The sequence below is a fragment of the Coturnix japonica genome, chromosome 5 (assembly GCF_054131305.1).
Source record: "Coturnix japonica strain WE chromosome 5, WE-NBRP24, whole genome shotgun sequence".
Classification (NCBI taxonomy): Eukaryota; Metazoa; Chordata; class Aves; order Galliformes; family Phasianidae; genus Coturnix; species Coturnix japonica.
This window is the reverse complement of record NC_140667.1, coordinates 9,957,857-9,977,183: the sequence shown is the minus strand read 5'-3', so window position 1 is coordinate 9,977,183 and position 19,327 is coordinate 9,957,857. Positions and strand designations below refer to the sequence as shown.

The window sequence follows — 19,327 nt, the reverse complement described above, 5'->3', positions numbered from 1 at the left end:
TACAGTCGGGGCCTATTTGTCCTGATGGCCGTGGAGGGATATTAAGGCTCAGCAGCACGGCTGCGGGAGGGCGGGCGGATGACCGGGCCTCTGCGGGAACGGCCGAGGGGCTGCGGGAGAGGGCAGGGCCGCTGCGGCGCTGCCTCCGCTCGGCAGGGGGCGCCACAGCCACGCCCGCTGCCGCCCGCGGGAGCGCGGGAGCCACCCCGGAGCATGCGCGCTGCAGAGGCGGCGGCTGCAGCGGCCTGAAGAGCCCCGCGGGGTGAGCGGGCGGCGGCGGCGGTGGTAGTTGCGGTGGTTCGGCGTGTCGCTGGGCGGCCCTGATCGCGCGCCACGATGCCGGCGGTGTCGAAGGGCGATGGGATGCGAGGCCTGGCCGTCTTCATCTCCGATATCCGGAACTGTGAGTGGCGGCTGAGGCGCGGCGGGGCCTGGGCTGAACGGGGCCGGGCCGGCGGTCGTTGAGGGCTGTTGTGCTTCGGGTCGGGGCGTTCGTCCCTCATCCGACTCCCGTGTCACCTCCCCGGTGCTTTTCCCTTCCCCCTCCGTCGCAGCGAGCCGCTCTCGGTGCTCTACTCACGAAATGGCGACGCGCCCCAGGGGGCGGCGGGAGATGCGGGGGGGGGGGTGATGAGACAGAAGGCTTTCCATGCGGGAGTGGGGGTTATTTGCGTGTGTATATCGTCGGGTCGGTGCTTCCTTCTCCCCCGCGGTCCCATTTGTTGGGGGAGACAGAGAGAGGAGGTCGATGCCCATCGTTGGAGTGAGGCCGGGGTGGGTGGGTGGGTGGGCTTGTGCCGTGCCGCGGGGAGCATCGCGGGTCTCCCTGACCTGCCGGCGGCTGGCGATGCTCAGAGGCACCGTAGGAAAGCAGCAGGCCTCTGCTGGGCCTTGGCTGGCTGTGTTTACGCTTGGCTTAAGCCGCCTTTAAAATTCTGGTTTGACGGAAGACAGCTCTTGGGATTTGCTCAGTAAAAAAAAAACAAACGGATAAAGAGGGCTGCCGGTAGGTGCCCCCTAAGGGATGGGGATGCGACGTCCTTGTATAGGGCACTCTATAGGGAGAGGAGGGGGAGGAGGCTGCTGCTTGGAGGGGGTTGTGGAGGCTAGGGGGTACTTGGCACCCTCCCCTGCCGTGGGAATGGCAGGTGAGAGTAGGTTAATATTAATCTGAGTTAGAGATCTAAGTGTGCAATGTGGCAAGAATTGCCTGGGGAAGGGCTAAGGTCGCTGTGGTTGGTGTGATGAAATGGCTATATGTTTTGTCCACCGGTGTGTCTCTAGGCGGCTATTCTAAAAGGATCGGCACCAAGGTCTCCACTCTGAAGTATGGAAGTGGATTTGGAGGCTGTTCAGAGTGCAAGTTATGGTGCTCTGGGCTTGTATTGGGATAACCAAACTGGCTTGGAGAAGGCTCCTGCTTCAGAGGGCTTTGTGTTGATGGCTTTGGAATTATTCCAGGAGTAACAGAAAAGGCTGCAGAGCAGATTCAACCAATGACATGACACCTCTTAGATGTGCAGTTTTATTCAACTAAATTCAGGTGATTTGGACTTACAGTCATGTAAACAGGAACCGTTGCATGTAAATTTAAGGTCCTGGATCTTCTTAACAGCAGAGGTTTTCTGAACTGAGTTGCAAATCCTTGGATACCTCTTGTAAGCCGCCTTCTGCATGTACAGAACATGTTCATCAGTTCAAGACAACTTCTGTGCTCTTGAGCTTTTTCTGGTTGACCCAGATGTTTCCTGGAGATCTGCAAGTATACTACTATGTTATGCCTGCTACATTTGTAACAGTTTCACCTTGTCATCCAATTTATGCCTGTCATTCTTGTAACTGTTGTTTTGGGATGACTTCTTTCATCTCTTTGGCTAGAAGCACTATGGTTTCTGTTCTTCAAATATCTCTTACGTCTTGCTATTGCTTAACACGTTTCTCCTCTCTTATATTCCCTTCTATTGGATTTCTCTGAAAACAAGAAAATAGTCAAGCTCTGGGGGTACCTAGCCTATGTTAAAGGATGTGGAATAAGAAGATTGGAGGTAGAAGGATAGAACAAATTAGCTGCTGATTTCCTCACAGACTTTCCATTTTGTAAGCAGCGCAGGAATGGATGGAACAACCATCTCTGTTCGATTTGAGTAACAAACCATTCATGCTAGCAGTGTCTGCAAGAGTAGCAAAGATGTAACTAATTTGTGAAACAAATAAGGTGTTAACCCTTTATCGTTCAAACCTACGAAGATGGTTCTGGATTGTTTTGTCTCTGTTGAGGCTGCAATTTGTAGGTTGTAATTACCTCTGTATCTTTCTCATCTTCATAATGAAGGTAATGCATCTTCTAAATCTAAATAGTTGTGAAAGAGCTGGTATTTCCCACCAGTAGGTGATCTGTGGTAGCTATTCAATGGCATCTGAATCTTTACTGTTTAGAGAGATTTAAGTGTTGCTGGTTAACAATGGGCTGTTGTATCTAAGATTCCCAAATATACTTAAGAGCACTCTCTAGAAACGTTGTGCTTTACAAGCACTGGTACTGGTTTGAGTTCCACCTTTCCCTTTTCAGAGCAGATATTTGTCGAGAACAAAAAGAAACCACTATTCAGTTAAACAGGATCTTTTGACATGCGAAATAAGAAAATGTTCCTGTTCTGGATGGAAGCTGGACACCAAGTGCAGCTGACACTTGTACTGATGTGAAAAATACCTGCTGGCAGTCTCAATTTTCATCTTACTTTTGGCTTTGACTCATTTATCTCTTCTGTAATTCTGCCATATATGACTGAAGTTTGAATTTGTCTGCAGCCCCTTCAGATTATAATGTGAGACTCTTTCTGAAAGACTTTACACAGATAAAGAATTTGCATCATAGTTGTTGCTGAATATTGAAAATGTAGATATATGTGAACTGTGCTTAGGTGGATGCAGAGCATGTTTCCAAGGTAACAACATAAAACTTTCAAGAGACGCTTACATAAATTTAGAGCTTTTCTTTTTAGAAATGCTTCGTCATGCAGCAACTTTTATTTCTTGGGCATTTGTACCTACAGTGTCTGTGGCTCTAAACAATGTATCATTCTGTTACAAATATATTAAATTACTGATCTGGGAGTAATGCCTGTCTTGTCTATCCATTTTTACAAGTCCATTGCAGTGCTTCAAAAATGATCTTTGACAGCAGTTTTTGGTTCTTACAACTAATAGCTGAATGCAAGTGAGTAACAGCTGATGTTGCCTGTCTCTATTTAACAATTAAAAGTTGTGGGTCCCATGTCAACTAAGCATGTTTCTGGCTCCTGAGTTATCTGCTTATCTGATAAACTTCTTGATCTCTGTGTTAAAAGCTTGTATGACAGATGTTCTTTGAATATAAGAATGACTTTATATGTGATTTTTTTTTTTTAAAGTCTGCTTACAGTAGACAAGAAAACTGAGTGCTCAACTAAAGCACTTAGTTAAGATAGTGCAGGTAGTTAGCTCTTATTTAATGTGGTTTGCTGAGAAAGTAGCAAGTCATGGCTGTACTGTAAAATAGATTGTGATGGTAGTGGAGCTCGAGCTCTGAATTGTGGTTCAGTGAAGTGCCATCCAGACTTTAAAGTTCCAATTTGGTGAAGCTCTCATCGCTGCTGCCCTGATGAAGTACCTTATGAGCTAAAGCCCATATAGGATCTCTGTGTGTTATGGATACTGTTCCTTTTCCTTTGGGCTGTATTTATTTTTTTCCTTAGATAAAAACTAGCAGGTGGATTGAAGTTCTATCTCCTCACATAGAGTTATTTCATTAATTCTAATTCTTACTGGATGGTAAGAGGGAGAAAAAAGTTGGTAAAGATGATAATTAGTAGATGAGAGCTGAGGTCATTCATGTAACATCCAACTTCTCCATTAGAGTCACCGGTATCTGCTGAATTTAAAATCCTTTGGATAATGGCTGCTCATCAGGACCAGTAAGAGGAAGTTTAAGACTACTGCAGAGAATACTGCATTGTTTGCATCACTAAATGAGCGCATATAGGCTTGTTTTGCTAAGGTTGCTGGAATAGTCCTATTTAGCTGTGATGGTTAAACTGGGTGACTTTGTATAAGCCTCACACTGTTCTCCTGTTATTTGAATGTGTACTAAGGTGGGAAAGAGTCCACAGTGTAATCCCTCAGTGCAAATACTGCCTTATTCTGCTGAAGGGGAGTGTAAGTCTACTATGTAAAAATACTGTTCAAGAAAATGTTTTTTTAAGTACTGATCAGGCAAAGGAGGAGGAAGAGCTGCTTTCCATAACACCCTTCTATTGTACTTCTGTTTTTGCATATCATCTTAGCTTGAAGCTTTCTTTTGATAGGAGTCAGTGTCTTCTTGCCAACTGAACTGCCAAATGGATGTTGCAGTTGTCATAATGTCACTAAGATACAAGCGTCCAGGAAGTTTTCACTTCATATGGGGGAATGCTGGGTGAAAGCCTTAATGCTTGACCCTACTACAGACTGGTTTTCTGAACGTGTGATGCCTGTTTAGACAAAAAAAAAAAAAGAAAAAAGAAAAAAAGCATCCATGTTGAACACTTAAGATGATTAAACTCATACTGAACTGCAGCAACTAGAGCATCTGAATTGTAATGGGATTTGGAAGCCGCTGTTTGCTCTCTTGTACCCCTTCCCTTTCCTTCCAAGGACAAGGAGTTAATAGATTACTGGATTACGGTAAAGCCTGTGACTTCCTGCTGTTTCATGAGAAGTGTTGTTATAGTGACAAACCAGCGTTGGAGGAAAAAGTAACTTATGTGCATATTAGTCCTCTTAAAGTGCAACATATTAGAAACGTGCACTACCGTGTTTTAAATGTGCTCAGTGACGCTGATCTCTTTGTTGCAATATATATCTAAACACATCAGGATGTCCCAAAGCACAATGGTTTTCATCAGTCCCTGTGCCACTGCAGACTTGTTTTTCTGGAGAGAAGGAAAGGAGAAGAGATATACGCTTTTTCCTCTGATAGAATGTATCATGTGGAAGGACAGCATCTATTCACCTTTTTCTTCATAGCAGGATTTTATCACTAAATAATTGAGCAAAAAGCTTCTTGTCCTGCAGCCTCAGTCAATTTTAGTAAAAGAACTGAAGCCATACTAACATCTTGCAAAGGTACAGTATTTTTCAGTAGTGTCTTTAGATTAGATGCATGGTGGGTTTGGTCTGTAAGCAGCACAACCTGCATCCGACTTCAGGTATAGTCCAGTGGACCTGTGTTTTGCAGCTCTGTCAAAAAACTTCTGCTAGTTTAGCCCAATGGAGGAATTCAGACAGGCTAGCTCACCTAAAGCCAGGTGTTCAGCAAACAGACCACTCCACTGCTCAGCAGTGTAACCTACCTCCTTTCAGCCCTCTCATCTGCTGTGCTAAATAACCAGCTTTATCAGAGATTACAGAGAGGTGGAGGATGGAGTTGGTGTTTACTTCACAATTGTAAATAATTATCTGCATGGGAAATGGCTAATCTGTGTTGTAGAGCTGTAACATGACTGTCCTGCTGGCAGGTAAAAGTAACAATGTAATATTCTGTATATAATAGAGGTAATAATGTCCTATAATGTATAAGCAAGTACTGTAGAAGCTCTTTCACAACTGCAAGAATATTTGTGCTCATTAGTGTTATGTGATTTTTCTTTTGTGTATCTGCATGATTTTTGCTGTAGAGGTGCTAACATTGGTTTTGATTTTGATCCCCCTCTTTTAGCCAGTATCTTTCTCTGTCCTCTAACTGAGCAGAGTTTTAGAATGCTATGCAGTCTTAACATCATGCTGGTAACCATTTTTAGCAATAGAAAAGGCAAGTGGATAATCTGATTGCTTTAAGCTGTCTGAAGTGTGCTTGGACGATGAATGTAGTGAACTTGCTCTCTGCTTGGTCATGTCTTCTGCTCTCTTCTGGTGGCATTGTCACTTATGGTAAAGCAGATTGGACTTACAACTTGGACACTAAATAAACCAAGCTTGCTGTCTTGACCTGAACGGATGGTGGAACTACATTAACATATTTTGCTGGAAAGAAGCTATGGTTGGGCTGTGGAGTCCTTACGAACTAACTCACCAGTCAGCTTAAGTGTTCGGAATGGAGAGGCTAGTGAAAACCTAAAATAACAAATAAGTTTTGAAGTTTACAAATCAATGACAAGTTTCTAACTCCATAGCTGACAACTCTGAAAGAACTTCAAAATGGAGAAGCTGATTTGGGTGAGAAATCTCATGTTCTTCCTGAACAGATCTTCCAGGTCGCTGGAGTTTGGAGTGGGAGAAGCTGCTGCTTTTAGCCTTGGTGGCATTTGTAGTACTGCTTTCCCAGACAGAACACGACACTTGTTGTGTCTTCAGATCCTGTTCGATAATTTAATGTGCACAGAGACACGTGCTGCTGGACAAATGGTAATGCCACAAATAGAAACTAGCATTACTTCTTGTCTTTAAGAAGCGGGACAGAATGCTGGCAGGCTCTTTCTTATGCTAATAGTCTCCTACCCAGCATGCTTTATAGCTCTTCACACTAATAATGGCACATCTATAATCACTGGATAGTCAGATGGCCGGAGGGCAATTAAGGCTACAAGGTAACACAGTGTAACAGTTCTAACCTGTGCACTAATTCAAAATAAATGAATTAGTGGGTGAACTTAATTATGCTGGCTGCTGGCCATAAACAACTCAGAGTCAGGTGAGTTCTGGAAATATTTCAACTTTTTTGAGGTAAATCTTTTGCTGTAAATGTTGTCGATACACCTGTCTTTTCATAAAATCTTGCCTGAAGAAATCTACTCTGTTCTGTGTTTGTGTAGACTTGTACAGAACAAGCGTTTCTCTGCTCCTTTGGGAAATAAACGTGTGGACTTGGTCGGAAATATACTAAACTCTCTGTGTTTGTTTATCTGAAAGTTAAGAGCTTGTTACAGTTCCTGTCGAATTGTGAGGGATGTATTTTGTGCATCAGACTTGTCTTAGGCATTTTAAAGTTAGTGCAGTAACAAGTTAATCCTGCTGGAGCAGATCACCATTTAAATGAGCCACAAGTAGCCCTTTAATTCCAGCCTTGAAGTACTTGCTTAGTCTTGCAGTCCTGCCCAATTAGTATATAGATTGTCTGGAGCACTCAGGTGAATGGACACAGCTATCCCTTTTCTGTAAATTTTCTGATTTTTTTCATTCTGTAGATTTTAATGCAAAATCTCAAGCTTAGACACATTGACATTACTCATGCCATACTGAAGCTTTGACTATTACCTGGATTACCAAGAGGTTAAAGGTAGTAACCTATTCCCCAAAGAGCTGGATGAACTTTTGATGTTCAGCAGTCTATCTTTGTCAAACAAGATAGTAATTAAAGATAAGAGTAGAACATGGACTAAATTTACCTTGCCTAATGAAAGCAGTATGCAGTACAGTGGAGTCTGAAGCATGGTGGTCTGCCAGATGGGAAGTAACTGCTTGCAGAGTGCCTTGGACCATATTGTGGCTAGACATCTACTTAGGTACTGATCTTGAAGAAGACTGACTTACGTGGCTGTAAGTATGTGTCTTCCACAAAGCAGCTGGCCAAAACGTACTGATTTTGTCGCCTCTTTTAATCAGTTGCTATGAATATTTAACCACAGGCATACTAAGCTGGAAAAAGTCAGGAAGAATGAAAATGAGAAGGATATGGCCTGGACATAATCTTGTGTCCTACCTGTCCTGCCCATCAGTATGTAAGTTATGCAACCTTTATGAAGTCCCTTTGAATTGAACGGCTTGGCTACAACATGTCATATTGGAATACAGCTCTGATAATTTCTTGAAACTGCTTGACAGCCTGGGAATGAGACAGATGGAAGGACTGCCATTGAAACAAAGTGTAAGCCTGTAGTTCTACAGAATAGTTCTCTTTCAGCTGTCATCAGCAGTGGGTTTATCTTCATTTTGGACCATCCTCGAGGATGCTTATTATGTGTTTCTAGCGATCACAAAATCAAATATGTAGAAATTCTTCAGTGAGTGTTACTGTAGCTGAGTAATGAGGAAAACTTGCTGGTTAAACATATTTTCTTTAGCAGTAGGAAGGAAGATCTGGCTTCTTTTTATAGTGGGAAGGAAGATCTATCTAAAACTGATGCTTAGTCTTCTATTATTTTTTCTTTTCCTCCTACATGTAACAAAGAAAAAAACATCTTTTCCACCATGAGATTTTATTGTGTTTTGTAATCTGTTCATGTGAACAGTAAGCTGAGTTTGGATAAGGTTACTGTGTGATGTAACTGTTGGAGGCTTCAGGAAATTTTACGTTTTTAAAGACATTTCAGCTTAGTTTTGACTACGTGCTGGTGCTGAGAGATCTTTGCCTCGCCTTGGGAATGGACAATAGTGAAATTCATTCATTGGCTTCAAAATTTAAGCCATTTTACTTGAACTTGAACAATGCAAACGGAATTTTGAGGGACAAAAGCGTATCTTTTGATCTTGTTTATCTAGCAGCATTGTTGATGTTAATAGCCCTGCAGGTGACTTCGGGATAGCTGTTAAAGTGGTAGCTTTAAAAGAAAAAGCAGCTCTGTGTCTTCTTGCCATGCTTCATAATGGCTCATTCTAGACAAGCCTGCAACAGCCAGCTAAATGAAACTCCAAGGATGTTAAGTAATTTCTTTATTATTTCCAGATGCATCGTGGATGAAATCTGTGTAATAAGGAGACAGTTTAGGACTTAATCATCCAACTTCGGTTTCCAATACGTGGAGCTGAGTTTTTATCACCAGCTGGTTGCTATGGTAGCCATGTTTTGTTAAGCTCTCGATGAGATTATGTAGTGCATTCAAAATAGAACAGCCTGCAGGAATTACTAAAAACAGGCTGGTTTCGTGTTCATGTACTGTGCAGATTGATGACTTTCAGAGAAACTAAAAATGCAAACTGAATTTGCTGTTTATGGTGGCTCTTCCAGGCAGCGCACTGTTCCAGCTGTGTGTTCAGGGGGTAGGACTGTGTTCATTCTTTTGCTGAGGCTGCAATCCATTTCTATCCAAGGATGCTGACTTCACAGATTCCTGAAGTATTTTAGCCTAGCTTCCTCTAATGCTCTGTTACTTTCTTAGGATGTAAAGAACTCAATTTATAGCAGTAACCAGTAATGCATGAATATGAATGGATAGAGAACTCTTGGTGCTTCAGAAAGAAAGAACTTCAATTTCACTTTAGTTTAAGAAAAGCTGAATGGGACGTACCTATTTGTCATGGTTCTTCCATCCACCTCCATTTCAAACTTCAGTGATTGTTGCCACGCTTGCTGAGCTTAGAGAAACAGCTCTGTATCTGACAGTAAATATTTTGATGCACCTTGCTTGCAGACACAGCCTAAAGATCCAGAGCAAGAATGTAGCTTCCAAACTTAAGTATCCTACTCAGGCTAGTGATGTTCCAGACTGAAGTAGTGTTCTCTGACCTGTTTATCTAGATGATGTACACATTGTCCAGCCTCACTGGTAACACTATAAATGATATGCCCCTTTCATTTGGCAGAGGAGAAAATAAATCAGTAGCTCTAGAAATTAAAACTTTATCCTCTTTTTTTTTTACACCGGGGCAAATGAATTGCTGGAAATAAGGCGGCAAGTCTTTTCAGGTCTGAAATAGAATACTGATGGAAGATAGTGTAAGAAACTTGGAAAGTTTTAAACTTTTAAAATTTACATTAACACTTGCATCCGTTCGACATATATTTCAAAAGACCAACTTCTGTCTAGTATTGAATTCCTAAAGCTGCCACCAATGCTTGGTGTGAACACCAGCATTTCTCCTGCACGTGAACGGGACAAATAATCTCCAATTAAGACCTCAAAAAATTTGTGACAGAAGACACTTCAGGCTTTAGGTTGTTACCTATTTATAGATCAGTTGTTACCTATTTATAGAGAGAATAGTGCTGCTGCTTTGAAACCTGCTTACAGGTTGGCCAAGTTGAATTTGAAGACAAGTTTGTGTGCTGCAGAAATGTTGGTGAAAACAGGTTAAACTTTGTGATCTAGACAGATGCATTCCAAGGAGTGAGGGAAGTGAAGGAAGGGAACTGTGATCTCTAGCCTTGTCAGTGCAGAAATGAATTTGAGTTTCTAGGCCAAATGAAAATCAGGGCATATCTCCAGCTTTATCTGAAAAACAAGATGCATTTAGATAACGAATATGGTTTATGATGCAGAACAGGTATTGTGAATCCTTGAGTTCTGAAAAGCTTTACCATGTTAATAACAATAGATGGACGAGTATGTACAAGTAAGTAGTTTTTCAGGGTTGGGTGTGGGGGAAGATGGTTTTCTTTTAGTTGTGATGCCTCAGTGACTTGAGTCTATAAAACAATATCAGAGAGTGAAAATGTTCATTTTAAGCCCATCCGTAAGCATTTTTGTTAAAATGACAAAGCAAACTGACATAGTTGCTTTGAGTTTAGGCCTAACTCGTTTGTTTGTATGGTGCACTGGTCTGTCTGCATATCTGTACTCTTATGGCTGTTATTGCAGCATGTTAGTATAAAATAGTTTTCTGCATACTATGCAAAATGCAAAAATTGTTTTTTGTTTAGAAGTGTGGGATTTCAGTGGTTGTGGGCTTTTTTGTTGCAATTGTTTATTACTTCTTTCTTATTTATTTATTTATTTATTGTCTAAATCAAGAACTAACAAACTGGAATAATTTATATTTGGTCTGGGATTCCCTCTTTGCTATTATTAACCTGACCTGAGTCACTTACTTGATCCGTGTTCATCTGACCCACTGCCACATCATCTTTGGAACGGTGAAGGAGTGAGAAGCAGTTACTGGGTAGCACAGGTGGCCTGGGCATGCAAATGTAGTACAGTGCTTAAATGCCATGAGTTATGCTTAGGTGGAAGAAAGGAATTAGATTGGAGATACCATGGTCCTGCTCTTCAAACCTTGTCACATACCTTCCCTACACTGACCAGAGTGGTGTGGGGGAAAGGGATGTGTGAAACTGGGGCATCTGATCTCCACCACAGATAAGGTTGGATCACTTCTGTACAGAGACAGGGGACTTTTATTCATGGCCTTGTGGCTGAATACCTGTGACAGATAGTAAAGGAAGCTGCCTTTTCCTGCTGCAACTTGAGATGTTTTGGGAACTGCTGAAAAGTCTTGATTGCATATAGCTCTGGATTTGCAACTCAACTAGATGGGCAGTTCTGCATTCCTAGAATGAGACTCATTTCCTTCTACCAAACTTCAGCCAATAGAATCCTATGCCTGAGATGGATGATTTATTCTGCCATGCTCACTCATACAGGAGATAACTGACTCAGATTGTTGTAGAATCTCAATCACCAAAAACCAAAATTCTAACAAATTAGAAACACCTTTGATATGGACAGTGCAAGTATTACTTGAATAAGATTGCACTGTTAAAATTGAAAGTGCAGCTTATTTCTTGTCTGTCTAAATTGGATTAATGCTGCTCTGGGAGGGAAAGTAGGGATTCCTCCAAATGTTTGTATGTTTATGCAAAGTGATGGGGCGGAAAGAAATTTGAGATCAGCACATCTGTTTGAAACTCTGTATCCTGATGTCTGTTCTTTTGATTTCAGGCAAAAGCAAAGAAGCAGAGATAAAGAGAATAAATAAAGAACTGGCAAATATCCGGTCAAAATTTAAAGGTAAGTAAACTGACCATTCTGAACTATACTGTTTGTTGCATTTTTATGCAAGTTTTTTTGTTGTTTTTTCTTCTTTTATACGTTCAGATCTTTTTTTGTGTCAACTGCAGACATAAGCAAAATTCTGGAGTGGGCTGTTAAAATAACTGCTGAAAGTGTTCTCTTAAGTACAGAACTTCCTGACTGTCGTGTGACTCAGCCATAACAGAAGAAAATGAGCTACTTGTTCACAGACTTTCTAATGCTTTGCCACCCAGCCATGTGACTGCTCAGCCTGTTTTCTTGCACAAGGCTGGGAGTTAGTTTGAAAAAAAAAAAACATGGGTGGGTGTAATTTTTTTTTTTTTCAGTGAAGCAGAACATATTTAAGCATCCCTCCCACCCCCATCTGCTTAGGAAAGTAATGTATTAAACTCTCTTCCAGAAAAGTTAAGATAAAAATGTGTAGTTGATGAGGCCATATTGACCACTCCCATAAATAACAGCATCAAAGGTTATTCATATGAAACCAAGTTGTATGCAATAATTAGTTCTATCCTCATCCTGTCCTGAGAGATGGCAGTTTGCTTCTTAACCAACGCTGTAACTGTATTTGAATGGTTAAGTTTGTACGTGGCTTCAAATCTTAAAGATTCTGAGGGACAGTTGAAATTCTTCTGAATGAAAATTCAGCAGAAATGGCTGTGGTAAACATTCTGTTTGAAGAGATATAGGGCTGTGTGCACCTAGATAAGGCGTTGCCGCTGTGAAGTCATATGTATGGCTTCAGAACTTGCTGGTTTTGGATTAAACCTTTTTACCTTCCTAGTCTATTCTGACCTAGTTTAACATTTCTATTTTGAATAGTTATTGCATTAGCAAAGTCTGAAATTACTTTTCAGAGCTACATAGGGATCTGCTGATAGTCTTTTAAGTGGTGCTTCTCTTAAGGGTGTGTGGCAAAGTGAACTTAGTGGAAGGATAAAATAACAGTAAATTTCTTTGATTGATTTATTAAACACGTACACTAACTTCTTGAACTGTTTATAGCTAAATAGAGCCACTTTATCTGCACACCACGCTAACTGTGTCTAGTATAGATCTTGCTTGGAGATTAAACCGCTTGGTTAAAATGCTACAATTATGCTTACTTTGACTGGGTAATAAGGTCATCCTTGTTGATCATACAGTTGGAACTAACAAAACCAAATGTGCTTGCTGCTCAGGGTGAATGAATGACTGCTGGAATCACTGGAGAGTGGACACAAGTTTTATTCTTGGATTGGGTAATGGAAAACTGAGCTGTAGAACTGAGCAAAACCTCGTATTTATGCCAAAAATCAGACCGCCATCAGTACCAGATGGGAGCTTTGCTGTGAGAAGGAAGTGAGAAATAATTTGATGGCATAGGGAGATGACTAAATGTAAACTTCCCTTTTTTCTGTTTTCCCTAGGAAAGTCACTAAAGTACCTTAGTTATCCTATGATGGAGACAGCTAAATTGGATGAGTTGGCCTGGAGCTGCATCAGGGGAGGGTCAGGTTGGGTGTCAGGAAAAGGTTCTTTACTGACTGGGTGGTTGGACAGGGAACAGGCTACCCAGGGCTGTGATCGTAGCCTGAAGCTGACAGAGTTCAAGGAACATTTGGACAACACTCTTCATACCTACATATGGTTTCTGCTTTCTGCTTGCTAGCCCAACTCCCTAACCTTGTACCTGACTTGAAAAGCTCTTATCATATGTTCTGCTCTGTAGTCAATTGTGGGGCAGGGGAGAAATGATCATAGAAACTTCCAGCTATGTAGAACCATGAGTCAGGTGATGATCAAAGAGTCGAGGTATTGCCAGTGTAATAAGTTCAGTCAGCATGCATTATTTGTAATGTTCCTTAAGCACAGTGTAATATTTCTGAGTAATTATCAGTATGCATTCAAGGGAGTAACTTGGATGAAATTTGACTTAGCCTCCCCATTAAATGATCTTCATGCATACGATACTTTGTGGACTAAAGGTGTCATCAAATGGAAGACAGTAACCTGACATTCTCTGAAAACAAGACAAAAATGTCAAAATTTGGGTGGGTCTGAGTTTGGACAGGGCCTGAGGAGGTGATAGCTGCGTATCTTTCTGCTGCAGAAGGTGTATGTGGGCTTTAGTGCAACATAGTTTTCCTTTGCAGATATCCACATAAAAAGAAACTGAATTTCGTAATATATATTTTTTTCTTAGTTCAATTGAGATAATTCAGTTTAACCCAATTTTTTTTTATTTTATTTTTTTAATATAGCAATGACATTTTTTAATGTTTGTTAAATAAGACAAATATGTAATGGAGTCCCTTAAGATGGGATCTCTCAGTTACGGTGTACATGGGGACCCTGTGATAATTATGGGGCTGAAGATGCAGCTGTTAGGCTGGCCATGTCCCTGTGACTAGGGGAAGGTCTGGCTATAAGAAGCAAGACTGGTAGTTGTGACAAGCATGCCCTTGCTTGGGCCCAGCATAAGAGGCTGTTCTCATTCCCTTCCTCTTGTCTTCTATGCACTACATGTTCTGTTGCAGTGTCTAGCCCCCCATCTCATGTAGCTAGCAAGATATTCTGAAGATATAAGTGTCAGCTACTTCTTTGACAGACAAGGAATATTATTAAGTCTGTTGCCCATACTGTTTGGGTTAATCTGTTATTTTAAATAACCTTGTTTTAGCGGACTTGAATAAGGTTGTATATGTCAGGAAAAGAAATGCTTTTCTTGAATGGGTGCAGTGTATGTCTTGGTGCTGGCTTTGGTGCTACTTGCTCAGAAGGAATCCAGAATCTCTGTACTTAAAGTAGATGTCTCTTGTTTCAACGTGAGAAAGCTGAGTCGTTAAGGTCAGCGTGTCCTTGACAGTTGCTTCAAATGCTTCTGTGTTAACTGAGATAAAACACGTGTAGTATCAAGAAATGACACCAGTGTAATAAAGCAGAAGTTGTAGGAGTTGTGTGAAGCAGAGAAAAAAATATTCTGTTTGTTTTGTATTCGGATTATAAGTTGATCTTGTTCCCAGGCTTGATCCAAACTAGAAGCCTGACTCTTAGAATATTAATTTGTTTGTAAAGGAGATCTGCTTTCTTGAGCAAAAAATACCCAGTTTATTGATTTGCTGCTTAATTTTGATCTCTCAAAGAAATAATTGCGTAATAGCAAAACTGTCCAAATTTGGTTTTTGGCCTTTAGGCTATGAGCACATCATATGCACAAACAGGTCACTGTGTGAAGTGACATAGCTCGAGTAATGTAGAGAGAAAGTGCGTTAAAAGCAAGGGAATACTTAAGGATGTTGTCCACTCTGTTTTATGTAAGCCACAACTGAAGTTCAGGAGGCTAACCTGTTTCTAGACTTGGAGGTGATGATCAGCTGTAAGGTTGCTTGTGGGACTTGATGGAGCTTCCCTGCTCTGACCCCCAGTGAATGTCCTACAGGGCTGAACTGCTTTGCAGACCTCTCATGCTGGTGGCAGGCTCTGTAGCTGCCTAGCAGGGTGTGTAAAATTGAAAAGCAGATGCTGTGTTTTGACTCATGGTTCAAATTGTGGACAAGAGGGTGCTGCCTCAGTGCCAAAAGGCCTTGTAATGCATTTGTGCCTTATTTCTGTCATTTCAGACAGCTGCCTGAAAGAGATCTAGCAAACTAAACTGTTCAGAAAGAACAAGTAGTCTTTGAAATACCCCACTGTGCTCAAAACCTGCTGACGTGTTCTAGATCCTTCCTGTTTCTGCTGACTTGATTTGTAGTACTTACAAATAAATGTACATGGAAGCATTTAAAAATGGGCTGAGTTGAAAGAAACGATTGTGTATTGCAATAAAGATAACAGAGCATGCAGAACTTCCTTCTGCTTTTGTTTTTAGGATGTTTGCTTGGATCTGGGAGGGGCTATGCTATTTTAGCAAGTACTTAAGCAGAGATTTGTTAGTAGTGTTTAAAATAGTCTTTGAACTCAGTAAATGCTACTTGTCTGGGAGGTAATTTAATAGCATTTCAGTAAGAATTTGAAGTGAAGTTTTCTTCAAAACACTATGAAATTTAGATAAATGTAATGAGACCTTTGCAGTATTGTTATTTTTTTCCTTTTTTAAATGCACTGCTAATCAAATGGTATTTAAAACAAGGTAAGGAGAGTAAAAAAAGGGAGTGGAAATAACATGCTATTATTGCTGGTGACTTAAAGCTTTAGAAGGGCGATCTAGTGGTGATTGCTTGTCTTGATTTTAAGGTTTTCTGTTAATCAGAATCTTCAGTTTGCCTGTGCTGTGTGACAGAAGCTGTTGAAAACAGGCAATAAGTTTTGTTTTTTTTTTCTTTAGTAGAAGTGTTTCAGGAGCTGATACAGTGGTGTTTCTCCTTAGAAAGAAGCTGTTTTTTCCCCAGTAGTAGGGTGGTAGTCTTTTGAGGCCTGATTGCATGGCATAGTTTCCATTGAAGGTGCTTCACATACCTTAAGGTGCTGCAAGGTCATTGCTAGTCTGAGCTCTGATGACATTGTTCAAGTCGTGACAAATATTTTGTTATGAAAACCAATGAATGTCTGAGTGTACGTACTTGTATCTGCTTTGTTCTGTACTCCCTTTTTGATCTCACAAACCCAACAGCAGTCGTTTTGGAAGATGAGTGAGGTTTGTACCTATGACTTCTATGCATTCTTGTACTTAAAGCTGGACAGTCTTGCAGACTCAGGTTTCTTTCACTTATGGTGACGTGAAGCTGCATTCTGACGTCTTTTGTATCTGTTTCTTTGAAAGAAGCTATCATGATACCGATGCTTTTAAATGCTGTAGTAAGTCTTCAGTTATGTAGATCTCAGCCACTAGAGGAGCACAGACTAATATGAGTTCAGGGTATTTAGTTATTCCCTCCTTTGAACCGTAATAGTATCTGACGATTGGATGCAACATCAGCTGTTCTTTTAATAATTTGCCTGGAAACCTTTGGCTTGTTGCTGGTTGGCAGTTTTTCTCTGATTAGCACAAAAATAGTTTCATGGTAAAGCTGCTTCTTGTTCATAAGAGATACACTGCTGTTAAAAAGGCAAAGGACCCAAATCCTGTGAGATGGAATGGTGTCTAAAGACAACGATATAAAGGATATCACTATCTGTATTACAGCTCTAATCATGTGCTTACATTTGTTTTCTCTTCTAAAATACAACTAAATACAAGAAAGCTGTGAGTTTCTCTTAAGGATAAAAATATCAGCTTGGAGCCTAGAGAGTCAAAACAGAAAGCAGCCCCCCAAAACATGGTTGTAGTTGCAGACTTGCATCACAGTTGCATAACCTTGTTTTGTCTGCTTCAGTGTGCCAGCGTGATTTTTCTTGATTCAGTAACTTGAAGCACTGATGTTAAGCATCCATTCCATCACAGACTGCAAAGTCATTATATAGCCATGTTAGGTAAGGTCGGTGCATAGCCATGTTAGGTAAGTGTGAAATCTATGGGGGCTAGAGATGCTTGCCATAGGAAATCTAGCCTAGCCCTGCACCAGTAGATAAGAAGAAAGAAGGTGAAACTTCTATAATATTAAGACTTCTAAGACATTTTTGAATTGTATGTTTATCTGCTTGCTACATAAATCTCAAGTGATTTTTTTTTAATTTTTTATTTTTTTATTTTTTTAATTTTTTTTTTAGAGAGTGGAGCTTTTTTAGTAAGGGCAACAACTTGAGTGTATCTTTTTTAAGCTTCTCGTTATGCAGTGCTGTTCTGACTGAACCTGCCCTTCATGAAGGAACGCACATTGATCTGACAGGAGTTATTCTGGGCCCAGAATGCGGAGGCTAAGGAGCTTATGTAGCCTTTTAGGCAGCAGCATCTATCAAAATTTTGCTAACCTGACTAAACTTCAGCACTGCAGCTTGTATAGTTTAGTGTATGCTCCTTGACTTACTGATTTAGGACAGCAAATAGCACTTTTTAATATGTATCTTCTTTTGGGAAAGCAATAGACTGCCTGATCAGCTGTAAGCTTCTGTGCTGTTTCATATAACTGAATATGAAATAAAATGCTTTGAAAGACCATGCTAACAAGCTTCTAGAATTCAGAGGTACTAAAGTGTCATTCCACATAGTCATCTTCCCAACCTGAATGATTCTAACAGCATCTGGTCCAAGCATCGAATAAAGGCGAAACCTATTTAGGATGTATTTTGTTTCTAAAAATGAAGCACTTGTGAGTGCTTTCATTTTATAAACACTCTTACTAAGAAGACATTCCAATGACATAGCAGGAGAATTCAGAGACTAGCTGATATTATTTCATGGCTGTACTTTAAGATATAGGTGATGGCAAATGGAATTAACACTGAAGTCTTCAGAGCTGATTTTTTTTCTTTTCCTTTATATGAATTTCAGGTTTCAGTAAATATTCAAGTCTTACATGGAAATGCTTTGATTCAGTGACTGCTCAATTTTTTCATAGTTTCTGCATTTTTCTTGCATTAGGAAGAGATATGTGCTGCCTGTGTTCTGTAACTGTTCTGTAACTCTCTTTTCTTTTTAAAGTCGAAGTGATGTTTTACTCAAATTTTCGGATGTGTTAGTGGCAGTTAATGATAACTTTCATGTTTTTAGCACAAAATGATGTAAAGATTTTTAGTCACATTTAGATGAGAGTTAAGTGAATCTTATGCATTTTATTCACTGCAGTGTGAATAAAAGCTCAAATGAATTAAATTAATTACTTACCTTTCAAGTGAAACTATAAAAATATTCGATGCTTTATATCTACCCAGTACTTGCACATGAGACAGTACTTCTGAGATTATAAAACTCAGCAGCCTGGTAAGTTTTCATTTATTGTTAACTGCGTGCCACAGCTAATGGTGCAAAAACTTCAGTCAGCTGAGTAATAACCAAATGCTTAAAGCTTTTCTATTTGATATGGTAATACATGGTAAATCAAATGTCAGCCTTCAATACTAGATACAGCTATGTCTTGTTACTATATTTAACTGAAGTATTAAGGATAGTACTTAAATGATACTTATGTGGAACCCTCTGCCTGGGCAGGAAGAAAAGCAGATATAAAAACAATATAGGCTTAATTGCTTTTCATTTCCCTACTATGCAGGTGACAAGGCTCTGGATGGTTACAGTAAGAAAAAATATGTCTGCAAGCTGCTTTTCATTTTTCTCCTGGGGCATGACATTGACTTCGGTCATATGGAGGCTGTAAACCTGCTCAGTTCCAATAGATACACAGAAAAACAAATTGTGAGTAAGAACATTTCTACAAAAGATAAAGCATTGTATCTGATATGCTCCCCCAGCTGCATAATCTGTAAGGATTTTCCCCCTCCCTCAAATGAAAGTCCCGTTTGGGATTTAGCAGTGATTCTACAATGTAAATACCTTTGTGCACCAAAGATCTTACATCTTGTACTGGTAAGTAACCTGAGAGGTATTGCAGTAGTGCTTAAGAATATCCCACAAATTGTAACAGCTAAAATGTGTACTCTTTGCGAGAATGCTGGTTTTGTTTGGTCACTGCCTTGAGTCTTGCATTTAGGTAGAGACAGAGACTTCTGAGAAATGTTAGCTATAATGCAAGCATGAGTTTCACTTTAAGTGCTGTGTAGTGGTTAGCCATTTATGCATGAAACTGAATAGGTAAGTAACCTAATTTTCA

The 19,327-nt window shown here is 40.3% G+C and overlaps 1 protein-coding gene across 7 annotated transcripts in view; it reads left to right on the top strand.

The window, feature by feature from the left end:
- Positions 1 to 222: 222 nt before the first annotated feature.
- AP2A2 (adaptor related protein complex 2 subunit alpha 2) overlaps positions 223 to 19,327 on the top strand; it is a 40,841-nt gene continuing 21,736 nt past the window's right edge. For all 7 annotated transcript variants that reach the window (XR_014946350.1, XR_014946349.1, XR_014946351.1 and 4 more), the window contains exons 1-3: positions 223 to 403; positions 11,610 to 11,678; positions 18,770 to 18,912. Coding sequence is in view for 4 of the 7 variants with exons in the window: in XM_015863749.3 (XP_015719235.2) it covers positions 337 to 403; positions 11,610 to 11,678; positions 18,770 to 18,912 (279 nt within the window). In the remaining 3 variants the exon portion in view is untranslated. The remainder of the gene's footprint in view (positions 404 to 11,609; positions 11,679 to 18,769; positions 18,913 to 19,327) is intronic.